This window comes from Halyomorpha halys, unplaced genomic scaffold, assembly GCF_000696795.3.
Source record: "Halyomorpha halys isolate HHAL.00 unplaced genomic scaffold, Hhal_1.1 Scaffold950.1, whole genome shotgun sequence".
Taxonomy (NCBI): domain Eukaryota; kingdom Metazoa; phylum Arthropoda; class Insecta; order Hemiptera; family Pentatomidae; genus Halyomorpha; species Halyomorpha halys.
This window is the reverse complement of record NW_027112054.1, coordinates 290,600-309,952: the sequence shown is the minus strand read 5'-3', so window position 1 is coordinate 309,952 and position 19,353 is coordinate 290,600. Positions and strand designations below refer to the sequence as shown.

Here is a 19,353-nt window from a genome sequence, read left to right as displayed (position 1 = left end):
AAATTGAAAGACAGTTTCAATCTAAACTAGTTGTGAAATCATTTTATTTAGAAGCTAACCCTTTTCCAAGACTGGTGGGAAGGGGAAAATATTTAAAAACTAATCCAAAACCTTGAGGAGCTTCAGAATAAAAAATAATACTACATATAATGGTTCAATTTTTATTGTTTTTTTTTCACAGAAATTGTTAAATTACACACAAGTGTCGATTAAAAAAAAAGAAACAAAAACACTGTTACATATATTTTCTTCTTAGAAGTGCAGTAGTCACATTTGTTCTTTTTGAAGTTTTATCTTAACTGCACAGCTGTTTGGGATGTTAATGACATAATATTTCAATATATTATCAATGCTGGTCTGATTTAAAACAAAGAAGAAAAAAAAATGAATAATACTAGATTATTGTTAAGATATGAGGTTATTTCTCAAGTAAAAACTTACTAAGTCACCCTAAAAGGTTTTTTTAAGATTATTTACACTGACATGCTACATTATAATTTTATTTAACAACTTTTCAATAAAAATTTTTAACCACAAATACTAACTAGTGTAACAGTGGAAAGAAATTTTTTTTTTAACAAGAAACACCCTATAATCACTTGAAATAAATCACATATCCCATTTATTAAATCTTTGTTATGCTACATATAAAAAGAGCAAGGAGACCCAACAATGAAGTGGATAAAATTTTAAATTCTATAATTTACTGATATATAAGCAGTACATTTAAAATAAGAAATTAACATCAATATTTTTTTAATTGGAATTTGAGATTTAATACTTCATCAATGTGAAAAGTTTTATAAATATTTTAAAAAATTGGTCCAAATTTCATAAAATTCAGTGTATTTTCAAAACAATTTTCCTGAGCTTTATTGATTGTCATTTATACGTTAATACAAAAATCAGAGAAATAATAATTTTTTAACTGTATCTTACAGGGACCCAATCAGTTGTTTACTTACACACAAATAATTTTAATAAAACTTTATTTTTAAACTTTTATAAACATGTAATTTTTAATGCTGTTTTCTTTTTTAAAAAATTAAAGTTTTTCATTGAATTTTGCCTAAGCTTAGTTTTATTAGCATGTAGTAATCAATTTTTAAGGAAATAAATGTTTGAAATGTGTCAATAATTGACAAAGACGACACAGTTACTATTTATAGAAAAAGCATACGAGTTGTACCTGAAATAACCGATTCAATTATATTAACATTTATTGGATATTTACAGCTTGTCTTGTTTGAGATATTTGTTAACTTTTGATAGAATAATAAAGCTTAAACCTGTTCTCATCGCTACTGTAAACAATTCAATATATGTATTTATTATTTATTTCGAAAATTAGATATTATTTCAGTTCCTAATCTCCCTTATGATTTCTCATAATGGTCATGGAAGAAATGGTATCTACTGTGAAGCAATCAATTAAATATATATGAAATCAAAATATAAAATATAAGTTAAAGCGTGGAAATGTAGAGTTAATTTTAGATTTATTTAATTTTTTGAAATAAAACTTTTGTTGCACTGAAATAAATAATTTTTTTTTCTCTAAAAGTTGGTTGCTTCGGTCCCTGTTATCTTATTTATATTTTATAACCAACCATTAGTCATTCAATTAGATTTAAACTTGAGTAATTCATTGTTAAGATTAAGTATTATCATGAGAATAATTGATTTGTATATGGTCCCTTGAATAGAATAAAATTTAGAAAAATAAAAATCAGAAAAATTTTATGAACCATAAGTCTCCTTGCTATTTTTATTAAGTAGGTGGGTTACATAATTTTCTCATACAATATTTATTATTAAACTGCTACTGATTGGAAGAAAATATATCATTTGAATTTCACTGTATTTGAATTGTAGCTGAACCTACAAAAATACCAAAACAAAAATATACAGAAAAACAAAAAGAAAAGAAGGAAATTACAAGATATTATAAACATGAAACCTAAGTATACCTCAAGGCACAGGTTTGTGGATAAATGATATGCCGACTAGCTGACATATTATTTTTACCATCACAACATTCAAGTGACACTCAGTTCAGTTATAATAATCAATCTATAACAGTCAAACTACTTTAATAATTTATAAGTATCATTAAAGACTATAACATCCATTTAGCATGTTTAATATAACAATGCCAAAATATTTTCTTATTTATAACTATTTACAACAATGTCCCTAAACTATACACAATAAGAATCCTCTAACAGCTCTAATGCCGTTATGCAAGTTATAAACATACGAACCCTGCATTTTTCTTTTCAATATATCAACATCACACCGTAACTCAAAACAAGTTTATTTTGCCTTCTCGTCTTGCATAAAACTAAGAGCATCTATAACCATTCAACTTTTTAGTTGCTGGACTAGATATGTTTTTTTGTATTGTTTTTTTTTTTACCATTAAAGTAATATAAAAATGTGGGACTTTAAATTTTCACATATGTTCAATATTACCTCTGCACTATTTTGCACAATTAATTTTTGTATATAGAAAATTACTCTTTCAAAGTAAGCAGTGATCTATTTTACTCTTTAAGTTCTACAGAAGCTTTTTACTTGACTTGCCATCATGTAATAGGAATTACACCCATCATAACCACAAGTTTTTTTTTCTATTAATGAGCTATTTAAACTAAAATACAAAGATAATAAAATAAAAATTTTATGATAAAAAAATAACATCAAGATCTGCAGTTATAAAAGTCTTCGACTTATGTCAATAAAAGTTTATACTAAACACTATACTTAAAATTTACACTCATTTTTTTTCTGTTTACTTTTTTTTTTTATCTTTTCTTAGAGTATTCCAGGATTTTATCAAACATTAAGTGATTTAATTTTAGCTCTAAAAGGGGTTATAAATTCTTCTCTGAGTGGTTTTGAAAATAGATGTTTGCTGTGAGCATACGTGTGAATGAGAACAAAGTACTTTTTATACATATCACACATTTGACTGAATGAAAGAAACCTGGCACTATGGTTTTAATCTCTTGAATCCTACACCATCCTGGCCGAGCTTCAGTTCCTCATAGATCGACGGGGCGACTTCAGTTGATGATGGTACATGGAGTTGTTCATGTTTCCATCCAGAATGGTTCATACCACTACTCGTGTTAGCATCTCCAGACTAAAATAAAAAAATAATCAAAACTAATATAAAGTGCTTTTACACATCACTTGGCTAATTAAAATAATATTGATATTAATGTTAATAATATTATGATATTCACATATTATATGTTGAGTTCACAAAATTCCAAGACTGGTTATAAAAACAAATTTATATTTAAGATTTATGTACAGACTGCTAAAAGTCTCCGAAACTTGATCCTTTGGCATCAATACACTGCTGCCGGTGGTTTTTTCATTGTTCATAGATTTCCTGGAACTCTATATACCAAGCGACCTTGTCAAAGCTGCCTGGACCACAGGAATTGTATTGAATTGCTTCCTTTTTAGATCTCTCTTGGTTTAGGGAAACAAACAATAGAAGTTAGATTGGTCCTGTAGGGTGGCTGACGTTGAAGAATCTAATTGTCTTTGATCTTTGGGTTGACAAGATCCTTCAAACGGCAGAGTAACTTCAGTGTAAAACTGATCTATTGACAGTGTTTAAAAGTCATGAATTTTCTCAGTTTGCCTTGTTGAAGGAGCCAATCATAGCTGGTGGGTCAGTTAGCTGACATACTTTAGGTTGTGGGTGAAACCAGTCTGCGAACCCTCCTCTACTCAGGTAAAATCAGTCTTGCAACTTGGTGAATGCACCATATAAATTCACATTTTAGTTAATCATTCTGCCAAAAACAAAAAAATCAAGCTGTTATATCTAAATTTATGTCATATTCCTTCTTTATGTTATATTAAATTGGTAAGAAAGAACCCTAGCCAATATATACCTAGAAATGGGAATCAAGGTGGCTCAAAAATATTATTATTAAAATTTATTTTGAAATTATCATTTATTTACTAAACCTTTATCTTAAAATTATATTAATACCTGGATATGATCCATGTTGACTTCCCTTAAGTAACTAGGATTTTCGAATGCAACTCCACCAGTTGATTTATGGCCGAGCAAGCTTCTAGTTCTTACAAACCATACCGCTCCAGCAACAACTCCAACAAGGAATACTATCATAAATACTAATCCAGCAGCCATGCCAAATTGTGAATGCTCTTCACCTAATAAAGGAATGTACATTAGTTAAATACAATTATTTGACTGAATAAAAGTAAGTCAATAATATTATTTATTTTATTTTTTTTCAATTTTGAGCTGAATATACCTTTACCTGGTAGGGAAACTTGTAGTTTTTACAATAAAAAATAAATATAAGTAGCCTAAAAAAATTGATCTTCTAATATATAAGAAGGTGTAGGAAGGACTCCTACCATAACATAGGATTATATTCCTTTTGGATTTGGAGTTGGGAGCATTGGAGAGGAAGTAGTGAATATGGATGGATTGAACATGTCTAACTGCAGATTAGGATCCGTTCTAAAGTACTTTATAAGACCTATAATCTGCTGACAGTCAAGTTTGACGATATTTTCGTCTAGCTGATTATCTACTTTTTGTCATCTTCTCTATTTCAGTAGTCATCCAAGGTGCAGTGGAACAGCATAAGGTTCTGGTTATAGGGGAGGCATGAATATCTAATATGAAATGGAGGTTAGATATGAGGGTGGAAACCTATACTGTAAATCCTATTTACATGATGTCCTATTGGAGAGAGTCCAGGTCTGATTGAAGGGATTCATAGGAAAGGAGGTCCAAACAATGGTATGCCTTTGAGGATAAAGGATTTAACAGGTAGGTTGTACGATATCTGGATCAGGTCATGAGAGGACAGAAAGGAAACAGAGTGCTGGGAAGAAGAGAGGATTTTAACAGTCACAAATCTAACCAAGTATCTGAAAATTTAGTGTGATGGGTAGGAGAAAAAGGAAGAAGGTAAGAATTGGGGGAAAAAACTAGGCCAGTAAGGAAGGATTTATCACTTGATTCAGAGGGCATATTATAACATTAAAATCACGGGATATAATGATATTGGAATAGTTAGGGACCAGATAGAAAAGGGAGGATTCAAAGAGATTGTCAAAGGGAACACAAGAAGGAAGGTATACAACAGAATATAGCAAAGGAGTGGAGGTTGTTGAAATTCCAACAAACATATATTGAAAGCGAGGGAAGGGATTGAAATAGGATTTTGCCCTTGAGACCTTCGTCTCCAACCACATACAATTAAAATACTAACCGACACTTGCAGCTGATGTGATATATTTTTCATCTGTTGAAAATCTTAATGGTTCTGTTAGAGTACTGGTGCCTCTGATGTTACCGGCTTTCACGACACATTCATAAATGACACCAGATTTGAGACTTGAAATTTTTAAACTAGTTGTTTTGCTATCGTTCTTGTAAGCTGGACTCTTTGAATTAGCAGGTCTCCAGAAGACTCTAAAAGTTTTGTTTATTTAAAAACATGCATTATAAATATTTAGTTAAAAAATTTGGAATGACAGAATTTATTATTACCTGTACATCTCCACTGTGTGTGGATTTTTCAAAGGAGGATCCCATCTCACTAAAACAGAATGGTCATCTATTCTCTCAACTCGAACGTTTTGAGGTGGTCCTGGCAAGCGATCTAGAAAACAAAAAATAATTACTAGAAAAAATGGTAATCAACAATAAATGTTATATAAAATTAATAAAGATAAACATTAGCAATCGTTATCAACTCTAAAAAAATACTTCTAACATAAATTAAAACTTAAAATTATGATTTACCTCGCCCTTCTCTAAAACAAGACATGATACGTTTCGTGTATTGAAGCAAACATAGTTTATTATCTTCTGCAACTAAGGGCTCTCCTCGGCACCAATCAAGGCAACTCCTTTCAACATTATTTTGAGCGCAGCAAGCACGGTGATCAGAGCCATCTAAAGATGAAATAGTTTTTGGAATTATTAAAATATATAGATTTGTAATAATATTTCCACTTATCAATTCATATCAAATCAAATCAATTGGAAAAATATTAAAATTATACTCATTAACTTTGAATAATTACCAGATGCACATTTCATTAGCTTGTCAAATTCGCCAATACATTCCGGCCTATCAATTACAGCATCAATATCCAAATAGAAAGAACAAGCATCCATACATGCTGAAGTGACGTTTTGTTCCATGCAACACTGTGTTACATTGTTTACAGCAGGCTGTAAAAATAAAAGGTTTTTTAATGACTAATTAAAATTTAAATCATAAAAACAAATAGTCCTGAAATCTTCAATATCATCAAATGGTTTCGGATGGATTTAATAATAATATTAGTAAATAATAATTTAAGAGCATTAAGTAGTGTGATTATTGAAAAAATGTGAAACGGTCAAATCTCAACTTTTTTAGACACATAAATGTTAAAAAAAATAAATTAAAATTTTATTACATTATGTGTTTTCTCACAATAGTATTTACTAGCTAGTGATATATCCATTAGAAAAATTAACAATTGATTTTACATTAATTTTATGCAAAAATGAAATAATAAAATGATCCAAAATAGTAACTTCTAGGGCTAAATTGATTTAACTTCGCCGAAAATATGTTAGTATAAACTTAAATCATTATCAAGTGCTAGGTAACAATGTAAAACAATTTTGAAATAAGGAATTATAATTGGTGAGATAGATAATAATAAATCAGATGGTGATAAGGGAGGGTGACTAATGGCATAAGTCCAGCAAGGTGGTATCCAACCTGGCCTATTTCACTTTCATTTGACGTTAAGCCTAGTCATAAACCAGTTTTCCATTATCACATTGTAAAAACGTTTAGTTTAAGAGCATTATACATTTTTTATTAGTTTTTAAATAGAGTTTATAGTTTTAATAATTTAATATTTATTGGTATATAATTAATTTAATTTAGCAGTTAGTTTAATATTGTATGGTGAATGTAGTACTACAAACAGTGCTCTAAATTATTTCAAGGAAGAGAAAAACAAAATGGAAATCCAATATTTAGAAGTTTTTGTTCTGAAATACCTCTAATTGATGATCACCAATAAGTATAAAATAAGCAATAATTGTTAACAGCCAGGGATTAAAATAAAAATGTTGAATAAAATTAGATTTTCAATTCACTTTAAGTTCTATATGTCTAAAGCCTGCCTTGAGGCAAATAGTTCACAGACGTGCTATTGTGGATGATAAAGAACAGTAAGATATTAAATTATAATAGCGTAAAACGTTTTAATCTTATAAGGGTGGATATTATAATAGATTTTCATGTTCTATGACATTTGCAATACATTCACATAGGGCATTAAATTTGATTAAAACTGAGCTAATACAGATGAATGAGGAAATGAGATGAATTTGTTAAGCGTTATAAATTTTTTAACTATAGCTAAAAAAAAAAATTTGGTAAGGAGGATGAATTAGCTGCCATATCAAACAGATGTCTATGAATGGAGATAGCTATGGAGGGCAACAATAATAGGTGAGTACATAAGATGGTTCATGGATAGTAGATTTGGCAGCACTGGCCTCCCAACCTCTATTAGCCAAAATCCATTGTATTTTCCACCGACATTAGTAAACAGTTTTCAATTTTAAATCCTTCCTATCAAAATTAGGTATAATAATATTAACCTTTAAAGCACTAAGCTACAAACAAGGAACATAACTGCTAACTTATTAATAAAAAATACTTACAACATTTCGGAGTCTAACGGATACAGCTTGAGTTGCATTACCGAAACCATTTTCTGCATGGCAATAGTACTCTCCACCGTCTGAGTCATCAATGTTCTTAATTACTAGATGCATTGTCCACTTATCCTCTTCCTAAAATCGAATTTGAATTGAAAACTATAAATGAAGGATCATTTATTATTTTATTGTTTAATAAAATTTTCAATAAATACCCTGGTATTCCTCTCCTGAGAGGATCCTATCTACAATAGTAGAATTGGCATATATGATATAACTTTACTCAGTAACATTTTATATAATTAGTATTTTGGTTTTATTAACTAACTGATGATAACAGAATCAGTAAATTACAATTAAAGTATTATAATAATAATAAAAATAAATAAGGTAAATTTTTGTACATTATAAAAATATACATAGAAAATCCATCAAAATGACGGTTATTTAACCCTTGATTATTTAGAACTCGATAACCTTTTTCCTTTTGGCATGCATTAACTAGTTTTAGACTATTTTGTGATTAAATTATTTGTTTATATATTTATACATATCATGCTTGACTGTAGTTAATTTTTAACTGCATTGCTGGAGAGACAGGGAAGGTGTTAATATCCAATTCTATAACCTTGCTGTAGCTAGCTACTTGACAACACATTAAATATTTCAAAGATACAGAACTGAAATGCGCACACACACAATATGACAGAAATACAAATCAATACAACATATATTAGTAAATTAACACTTCATTTTTTCACTGAACTAGGTAGTTTTAAAATATCAAACTTGATATATAATTGAACCTTTAAATAAATGTATTATATATTCACAATTTAAAATATCACAACTTTCCTTGAAAGTGAACAGTTCTCAGTAGCAGTTTTCTATACCATATTGAGTCTTATTAATTGTTACTCATATATTCAGACATATTTCCTAAATAAGTAAGCTGGATTAGACTGAAATTACAAGGGGGTTTCAACTTAGATGTGAACGACCAAGTACCCATATCTACCAGTTGCAATAATATTTTTGAAACTAAAATAAAATTGAGCTAAATAATTAAAAATCAATAGTCAAAAATCAAAAGTCAATTCAATAGACACTTAGAAGCAATAAATAAATAAGTAAAATAAAGGTTTTGATATTAAATCTGTACCTCATTATTTTTAATAATAACAATTTCATGTTTAGGATCTTGTATCACTGGTATTCTGTTGGCAAAATCTTTCCAAAATACCATTTTCGGATCAGGGTGAGCTTCTACTAAACATTCAAGAGTTACCGTATCACCATGTGTGGCCATTTTGATTCCATTTGCTGTCAGATGCGGTTGATCTGTAATTTTGACCAAAATATAAATAATGCGTTTAAACATTTAAATATTGCTGATAGACATAAAAAGAAAGTGACATACAACTTATGATGATTCTTCTCCTTGCTTCCATTGGAGTTCCATAACCATTGTCAGCATAGCATGAAATATGGTTCATGTCTCTGGTGACATTGTGAACTACGGTAACCATGTGCCTAGTGATCTCTTGGCGGACCAATCTGCCTGATATGTAAAGGGAGATAGTCGGCATTGGAGTACCCATTGCAATACACAAAATAGTCATACTGCTTCCTTCGACCACAAGGTTAATAGGATGAACTGTTGGAGGCTGAAAAAATTCATCTTTATTAAAAAAAATATAAACATAAGAATTAAGTAAAAAAAAAAATATTTATAAATTAACTAAATATTAAGATTATAACATTTTGAAGCCTTAAGAAATACGTTATGTCATAGTACAACACCAGGACAATCAACATTTTGAATGATAAAATTAGTTGCTAGATAATTAAAAACCATATTTACGATTATAACAAAAAATTATTAATTACTTCTAAGACTTAGATCAACCATCTCCACTAGGATCAAAGATGTGACGATTAAGTTTATTTTGTTCTCCCAAAACTATAAATTTGAACTACATTCAAAACCCTACTTAAGACCTTAGTAACTCTAATTTAAACTAATTTCTGATTAAGCACAAAACAATTATTAACATTTCTCTCAAATTTTCCATTGCACTGAGAATTATATGAATGCACTGAATAAAACTGAGTACACTAATAAACAACATTAGATATTAGTTAAATTGATATAATAAAACCAGAACATATGTGTCTATAACATCTTACTTGGTGACTTATTGATTACTGATGTTTTTCATGATACAATGTAAATCGTCCATGCCTATGAAGTTAAAATAATTAAGGAAGGTTCCCCTTATAATGTAGCTATACATTATGGGCTGAGTTTCAAACAATTTTGACAAAATCACTTGAAAAAATTATTTCTAAAACCTTAAAAAAATTGTTTTTCGAACAATTACAAAAATTACACATCTTCTGGAAGCTTATAGCCACTCATTAGAAAGAATGAAAGACTCTTCAATATAAAACTAAAACCATCTAAATCATACCAGTATTGGCAAGGATTTGGTCTTAAAAAATCCTTGTGGATTTTTTAAATATTCTGTAAAGATTTCCAGGAACACCCATTATATCTTAATAAGAGAACTGGTTTTTGAAAAATTTGGACTAAAGTGGTGTAAAAAAAAAAAAATTATAAAACTTAAAATAAAAAAAGATTATTTTTTCGAATATCTAAAAAAATAACTTTTTCTAGAACATTATAGGCACATTTTAGAACAATAATTTAATTCTTTATATAAAAAAAATCTGAATCGGAACTAGTTATAAAAGATTAAAATCCATTTTATCTTTACCTATCTGACACTTAAAAAATACTTATCACTCACTCACAGAATTATTCATAGTGTTTCAAAAATTGCAGTGTATCAATTTAGCTTCTTAAAATAATTTTTATCTAATTAAAAATGATCTCTATGTGATTAAATTAATCTTTAAACTATATGTGATTATAGTTACCTGAGCACATCACAGAATTATAAGAAATAAATACTCAGAAACAAAAAAAAGATTAACTATAACAGTTATATTAGGAATTTATTTTACCATTCTTCAAGCATACGAATATAAAGAAGCCAGATTTTGTATTAGAGATTCAATTTATGGATCATGCTTTTTTATAGCAACAGGATTCCATGGAATTCACGTAATTATATATTAAAAACTCTATTTTTATTTACATGCCTATTACGACATATAAAATGTCACTTTTCCATAAATCATCACTTCGGATTCGAAGCAGCAGCATGATATTGACACTTTGTAGACATAGTTTGATTATTCCTTTATATTTCAATTTTTCTTTTGAAATACTCACACCATGGGTCAAAAACTGAAATTTTGTTTGTTCTACTGTGATAATGTTAATAGAAACTGAACGATAAAAGAGTGAGGAATTATCAAAGATTTACAGTAAACATTATAATGAATGTATATAAAACAGATGAAAATAATTTACCTCAACAAAAGCTGGGTACGCAGGATCAGTCCAAGCTATCAATGTCTCTGACGGTAGACTTTGACCTTTCTTTGGCAATATAGCAGTGATGTAGAAAATGTACTGTGTGTTTGGATGAAGATTTTCCAGAGTGTGGGATGTAACAGTAGTATCAGAGGAATGGAAGTTTGTATCAGAACTGGCTTTGTAAAACACCCTGAAAATAAATCAATTTTTTTTTATAAACAGAAATACCATGTGATAAATTATTTCATTATAGGCTAAAAAATTTAAAAACCTATAAATCAACTGCTCAGCTGGCTGACTGAATTCTGGAGGCTGCCAAGAAATAGTAACATAAGTAGCGCTATGACTGGACACTGCCAAAGAATGAGGTGGTGTGGTAACAGCGGCCAGACCTTTATCTCCAACCACTATAAATATTGTTTAAAATTACTAATTAAATCTCAAACTAGGCTATTAATGTAAAATAGTAAGAAAAAATATTACAGTGAACTTGACCATATGTAATGATTTTCACATTTATATATAGCAATGTTTAAATGGTAAAGCCGTCTTTATACGATGTCACAAACATTAGACCGCAGTTTTAACCAAATTATTCAAGAGATGTGGTGAAGCAAATGTTTCTACCATATAAATTCGAGACATAAATTTTTTTAGCCATCTTGGTAAGTGTGAGAAAAAATGTGTCAGTACACCAAATAAAAAAGCGATATCATGGCTTTTTTTCTAAGAGAGTAAGTTTTAATCATTCTTGAACACTAAGAAGTCATTGGATCTCTAATACATTATTTGTAAAGAAAGCGCCTTCTTGTGAGCTAGATATTGCCTAGTTGCTCTGTTGATGGAGGTTCGATTTAAGATTAAATTAATATTCAATGCATTATTAGTATAAGTTAAAACGCAATATACTAAAATAGGAAAAAAAAATTCCAGAAGCACTGGAGAGAAAACATTAATTTTTTTATAATGAATCCAGAATGGATTTTCTTAATTTGGTAATTAGAAGACCAATAGTGAAAAAAAAATTTTAAATGTTTTCGAAAAAGTCGGTAGTAACAAGATGTTGAAAAAATTCATAAGGGTGCTAAAAGTGTTCTTTTTTTTTAATAGTGTTTCCTAAAAACAACTCGGGAAAGGACCAAAATGGTTCTAGATAGATTTTCAAAGTACTATTTGTTCATAAAGAGTTGTTTTAAAACCCTATTTTTGAAAAATATATATCTAAGGTTCAATTTAATGCCTCAAAAATGCATATGGAAATTGTGCTACTTGGACAAGAGAATGGAAATGTTGGGGGAAGCTTGACGGCTTATATTGGCCTGGCCATGATACAGGATCTGTGTAGTACCGAAACAGAACATATTATTGTCATTATTAAATGCAATATTTATTGTCTAGACCAACAATTTAAGTCCTAAAACAAAAACAAGTTCCTTCAATAATTATAAGCCCCGTAATTAAATTTCCATAATATTTTGTTGTTTCTAATTTACTTTGCAAAAAGTCGTTAACCAATTGCAATTATCAAACCTCTATTTGTTTAACCTTTTTAAGCACTTATACATATTACTTTTATTTTTAAATAACAACACTTTTTTAAATATTTATGATTGTTTTCCACCATGTTGCTATGTCAATTTTTTTTTTTCTCGAAAACTTCTACTTTATTTCCACAATTTTTCTCTTAATTATCATGTTGAGAAAGTCTATTATGGAAAAAAATCAACTTCCCTCCTGGACTACTTAGACTGCCTCACTGAAAGGATGGGTACTGGTGGGAACTAGTCTAGTACGTGGGACTAGGAATCCCTTATTTCTGACCCCTAAAGGTTGCCACCATGTACTAACCAAAGTAGGAGTGTCAAAATTCAGTTCTCGGAGAAATAATACTAACTAACCTAGATTGAACCCTTAACAGTCTGAACCAGGCACTCTGGAACCCTTGTTCAAATGTATTCAGCCATCATATCTTCTACTGAAAAGCAGTATGTATTACTCGTTTGGCTGAACTCTAATAAAAAGTTACTTTCATCGTTTCAAGAGTCAAAATTAACTGTACCACATTTTAAAAAATTAAAGATTTAAGATATTAAAATTTAGAAAAAATGAAGACTTGACAGTATTTACTCAGAACCTCTAATTATAAAAAATTCCCAAAATTTTTAAAATTTGTTCATGGTTATTATATCTATGGCTATTTTTAGAGATTGATAATTATTCAAGTAATAATGTTTTCTGTCAAAGATTAAATGTTTATATGTTTTTACAATTGAGACTTTCAAACATACAACAATCAAAGAAATGTTTTGAATGAAGAATATATCTAGAGAAAGTAAAGAAGAAAACAAACAAATGGTTGAAACAGGTTAAGTATTTAACACACACAAAAAAGTTTTCAAACTCAGAATTATAACAAGTTTCTTTAATTTGCTCTGAAAAATAAATGTTTAGGAGGAAGGACTATGTCAATTTTAAAATGATCATCAGTGTGTAGATCTATTTAGATTGTATTCTGACATACTACTTTAACAAACCTCTTGATATACAACAACGGAAAATAAATTAAAATAATCTATTCAACCAAACTCATTTCTTACCTGTCTTTGAGATATTAACATGAAGAATTGAAGATGGAAGAGATGTACCATGCTCATTTCTGGCAACAACAAATATTTTATATAGTTTTCCAGTTTCCAATCCAGTTATTTTTTCAGTTGTTGAGGTAGTGTTTAATAGCTAAAATGAATAAAATATACCATTGTTGCTATCTATAAAAATATTTTCATATATTTCTACAAAGAAATGCTAATATTATTTGTACCAACAAAATAAACAGCTTGAATAGTAACATCAGAATACATAAAAGAATAAAAATTTTTATTTTAATTCAAAATATAAAAATAAATAACTTTATTTGCGCAGATCTTCACATCCAATCATTTTTTTTTTAACTATAATGAAATAAAACTAATCTAAACTATTTGGAACTCATTAATGGAAGAGGACAAAAATAGAATAGGGAAGAAAAAATTTCCCAGGCTACCTGCTCCCAAAGACACCGAATTAGCGAAGGTTTTATCTTATATTTCAGATCTATTTAAAACCTCAGGCATCTATTTAAAAAACCTTAATGAGGCTTTTCATTATTTCTTTGGGTGGCTTTCTGTCTGGTCTGCTGTATCCACTCGGAGACCTAAGATACTTGGGTCCTACACTATGATAAAACTGCTGCAGCCACCCTACAGCCCTGACTAATCAAATCCATTAAAAAAGGAAATCATTATAGAAACTCTAAAGACAAAGTGTTATAAATATACTTTTATAAGGTAACAACAGAAAAAGTTCAAAAAACGTTTTTCGGAATTTCAATAAAGTATGGATGAGGAATATGCTGAACAAAACAGGTGCATATAAACCAATCGCTTCCATCGATTTATTATTTATTGAAGAAAAAGTTTTGTAAATTTACTAACAGCCTTACATTTCTTTGCTAATTTGGCTATAACTTTTCATTTCTAGATCTATCTCTGCATCTATATAGATTTTTAGATCTATCTATGTGCACAAAGAGACGTCCAACAAACATTTATTGGTTAAAAAATTCTCAATTCATTGTAATGTGGCAATGTCTACATTTTAACAAATAAACAGGGAGGTAACACAAGCTGAGATCGCAGGACAGGGCAGTCACATGTCAGATGTATGACAATAATTACGAGTATCGTGTTCGGGTAGAATTCAAAACCACTATGAAATACAAACCCGCAAAATTAACTGATTCAATGCTGCTGAGAGCTTAAGACACAGCTTGGGCTCAGTTCTGCAACAAGAGTCGGTAACAATGAATCCATGAGTGTACTAAGTCTTAAGGAACAGACAATAAGTCATTTAAAGAAGAACTCTCAATAACAGACCATTTTATCCAAAAAAAGTTTACAAAAGTTTGAAAAAAGATTGTCAACATTACTCACTACTGTTGCGATTATGATGTTGAAAGGGTTAAAATTATTTTCATTTTATCTATGTTTTATTTCTTAACAAAAAAATTAACTTACATTGTCTAGTTTCAGTACAGTTTCATGTATTGATGTGTTGTCAACCTTCTTATAATTTATAAGATAATCTGTTACATTAGCACCTTCAGTAGGTGGTTTCCATGTTAGGGTAATATCAGAATCAGTGATTTCTAAGGCATGTAATTCTGAAATCGGCCCAGGAAGCTTACCAGTACCTGTAAAACATAAGAAATACTTCATTCATTAAATAGTACTGAAAATCAAAATAAGTCTTTAACAAGCCTACAAGCATATGCCAGTGTGGGTATAAGAATAATCCACAATAGGGGAAGAAACTCTACCCCCTCCATAAATTAAGGGGACCTAAACAATCCAACTATAAATGACATGTTAGTTTTCACTTCATTGTAAATGTGGACAATTTATGGAAACAATTTGAATAAAAACAAGAACTAATGAATGGGAATTTATTGGCAGAGGTAGAGGAGGGCAGGATTGGGGTGGGAAGGTATAGTTTCAACTTAAATGTCAAGTGAGTGTGTCCATAGCCTGTCATATTCTTGTGTAAGCTATAACATCTAAGAAAAATTATCAGTTGACCATACGTGATGATTGTAGGAAGATGTTCTGGGTAGTGGTCAAAAAAGGAACAAAAATAGCAAAAAAAATATTTATTAGTAACCGACGAGTCACCCCTCTTTGCAGGGCTTCATTAGGGTTGAGTTCTGAAAGAAGATTGACTCTCTTCAAAGATTCAAAGTGGGATGAAACATTGTTTACTAATAAAAAGTGTTTCTGCTATTTTATTTATTTATTTATTTTTTTTTACTGCCACCCAGACTACCTATAATTTTAACATCTAATCTATGTGGAGTTTTGGATAACAATATGAAAAAAAATAACAAAGATTTTAAAGTTTTTTGCACCATAGCACACCCACAAGAGGGGGAAACAAAAACTATTTTTTTATTTATAGTCTGATTCATAAGGCATACTGAAAAAATAGAATTATCAAATTAAAAAAAAAATTAAAGTCAAATCAATTTTCAAAATCGTAACGATTGAAGCAAAAAAAAAAGCAATAAAGAAGTAACAAACAAAATATTAATATGAAGGAGGATGGACTTCCGTCATTAATTAAAAACAGTCAATCAACGAGCTTATTAAATATTTTTATCATTATTGTATTATATTAGCATTTATTAATGCTCACTGATAAAGTCAACAGTCATTGGAAAAAAAACTCAAACAAATAGTGAATAAAACATAAGAAAAAAATATTGTTGTATTACCTTCTTCAAAACATTGAACTATGTTTCCAATGTATGGAATGCAAGTGTGAGTTGTTGTTATTAAGGACTGTATCAAAGTACCAGAGCAAACTGGTAAGCATGGAGGAGATACACCTCGTCTCGTACAGCAAGGTGTATGGTTTCTGCCTCCAGCACCGCAACGAATAAGTTTGAAGAATTCAGCACCACACACTCCAGCCAACATCTTTAACTGAGACATACTTGCATCATATGAGCACAATGGCATACATGAAGTACTGAGACCTGCATTCACACAGCATGCAGTAACGTTGTAGTCATTTTCATTCATTTCCAATTCAGCTTCATATTTCTGAAAATGTATTGATTTGAAAAATATTTTTAATCAGGGAAAAAATCCTTAATGTAATAATAATGTAATTAATTTTTTAAAAACAAATTTTAGTGCAATCTTAGTAAAATAAACTATTGTAGCTGAGTGTTACTAAAAAGTTTTGAGTTTAAAAAAAACTATATGCAATGAAATATTAAATTTCAATACATGTAACAACTTTATTAACTGGATATATGAGTGTATACTCACTTAAAGAATACAAAATATGTATAAAAGACAATTTTCACTTAAAAACTCAGATATTTTTGTTTATTTAGATTTCTAGAGGAACTTCCACACTACTTCTTATCGTAAACATTATGGGAGAATGATTAATTGCCACGACATATAGTTATATCTTATCCAACAAATACAGTGGTTGAAATGAGACACTGGATCTTCATGCTTTAATGTTATGGGTTTCTCCACTTGACTTTCTCCTTCATCATTTAATACATACAACTTGTTCACTCATTTAAATAATATTGCTTAAATAAACATAAAAATGAAAACTGACAAAATATTTAAGTGAACTGAAAAATTCATGGAAATTTGACAAGCATCATTTGTAAGAAATTCCTCTTTGGCTCTCAGCTTCCCTTTTATCCCTTTCACAACAAAACCTTCTATTTAAATTCAATAATGGTATATTGTAAAATATTTTAACATGATAACTGACTTAAGAAAATTAATTGTCATATTTACCTTGCTTAGGGTAGAAAACATAACCCTTTGAGAAGGATCTCCGATACCATGTACATTAGCAGCAGCCACATATACTTCATACATTGTATTACTTTGTAAGTGTTCTAAAATCAATGGAGAGTTTACCTAGAATTGAAAATTATGTAACATTATCACATAATATCTTTAAAAGGCTTTAAGTAACATATTATTTTGAATTTGATTTAAGAACATATTTTAATTAAGCCGGTCAAGCATGAAATAATGATAGAATTGCAATTTTTTTTTTTTGCTTTTTTTCAATGTAACTTGATAACTGAAAGATCTGCTATTTTTAAAAGCTAAGTATTGTAATGTTAATAACTTCCTTTTTTTTTTTTAGTTTCAAGTCAATAAATACTATGGTGGGTCGGATTCAACCTGCTAAATTTTTCCAATGGTTGGGTAAGATCGGACCAACTAGGTTACAAGGAATAAATGGTACATATCAGCAGAGTGATGTGGACATATCAGCTTCTTCAGTACAACTCTAAAGGAGGGAACCATACATACACCATTTGGTGTTAGTCATTTGTGGGTACCATTAAGATTACTATCTGAGGGATGCAGGTAGAGGACCAATAAGAAGAGAGAACAACCAAGTTAGTCAGAAACATCCCAATTATAAGTGAGGAGAGTTAACAAACTGTTAAACAGTGGCCTTAATAAGTTAATGCAGTGAAACTGCTTTCAAAGTTATCAAGTTATTAGTTAAGATCTAAAAATTCCATAGGTTAACCACTCGAAACAACCATATTTCCTATACCACTACAGCTGCAGACATGCAATAATGATAATGCACAATGTACTGGGTAGTTCTGCCTGCAAAGTGAAATATATGGACACACATGTCTGTGTTTACTTAAATATATTGAACATATAGAAATAGATTATGCAACCTAAAAAATTTAAATTAGTTAAAAAAACAAATTTTTGTATTAGGACAGGCTTTCTAAAATATAAATGTACAAATACTATCTATTGAAAAATATTACTTTATAATTTAAAGTTATTTTAATAAAGACAAAACAAAAAATATTTATTTTCATATATGAACATGAATCATAAAAAATTATCTCCTCAAAAGATTATTACAGCAAATTCATAAATCACAGAGAGTAAATAAAACTGAACAAATAAAAATCAAATTGAAGAACTAAAGTTCTTCTTTTAATCAAAGAGTTAATTTCATTGACTATTAAATACTTATCACAAGGATTCTGAAAATTATAGAATTCATGATTATAACTTACATCAGTTATAACAGAATATTCCTGGTTATCATGAAGAGGACGATAGTACACATTGTAATTAACAACGGTATCTCCAAGACTTTTTGGTGGTTCCCAATGCACGATTGCAAAATCAAGATCAACATTAGAAATTCTGACTCCGTTAGGACTACCAGGTAAAACTCCATAACCTTCCATTAGGCAGCTTATATAACTTGGCATATACTTTATGCACCTGAAAATAATGAAATGTAAAATATATATACTATATCAAATCTGAATATACTAACAACCTGAAAAGTTTACCTGAAGTACGAAAAATCAAACTGAGTTAAGTTTCCAGAGCATAAATCTTGGCAGATCCTTGGCAGACCTCTTGCACGACAGCAAGGTGTATGGTCCATTCCATTGGCTAGGCATTTGAAAGCAGTTGTCGCCCAGGGTGCACAAATCATTAGATTTGCAACTTCTAATTGTGCTCCTTTATTTTCAACAAGGCCACATAACTTGTCAACACATCTGAAAATCATTGAATAAAAATAT

General features: G+C 29.6%; 1 protein-coding gene across 1 annotated transcript in view; it reads right to left on the bottom strand.

Annotated features, from left to right (window-relative positions):
* Positions 1 to 1,607: 1,607 nt before the first annotated feature.
* The window catches only part of LOC106687366 (Ig-like and fibronectin type-III domain-containing protein 1), a gene marked incomplete at its 5' end in the record, with an annotated part of 28,978 nt that continues 11,232 nt past the window's right edge, over positions 1,608 to 19,353 (bottom strand). The window contains 17 exon segments of the mRNA XM_067049992.1: positions 1,608 to 3,148; positions 4,019 to 4,203; positions 5,280 to 5,482; positions 5,561 to 5,672; positions 5,816 to 5,968; positions 6,100 to 6,250; positions 7,751 to 7,882; positions 8,910 to 9,088; positions 9,168 to 9,414; positions 11,190 to 11,385; positions 11,467 to 11,602; positions 13,793 to 13,931; positions 15,251 to 15,426; positions 16,504 to 16,834; positions 17,561 to 17,686; positions 18,832 to 19,045; positions 19,117 to 19,329. Of these exon segments, the coding sequence (XP_066906093.1) occupies positions 2,996 to 3,148; positions 4,019 to 4,203; positions 5,280 to 5,482; positions 5,561 to 5,672; positions 5,816 to 5,968; positions 6,100 to 6,250; positions 7,751 to 7,882; positions 8,910 to 9,088; positions 9,168 to 9,414; positions 11,190 to 11,385; positions 11,467 to 11,602; positions 13,793 to 13,931; positions 15,251 to 15,426; positions 16,504 to 16,834; positions 17,561 to 17,686; positions 18,832 to 19,045; positions 19,117 to 19,329 (3,046 nt within the window).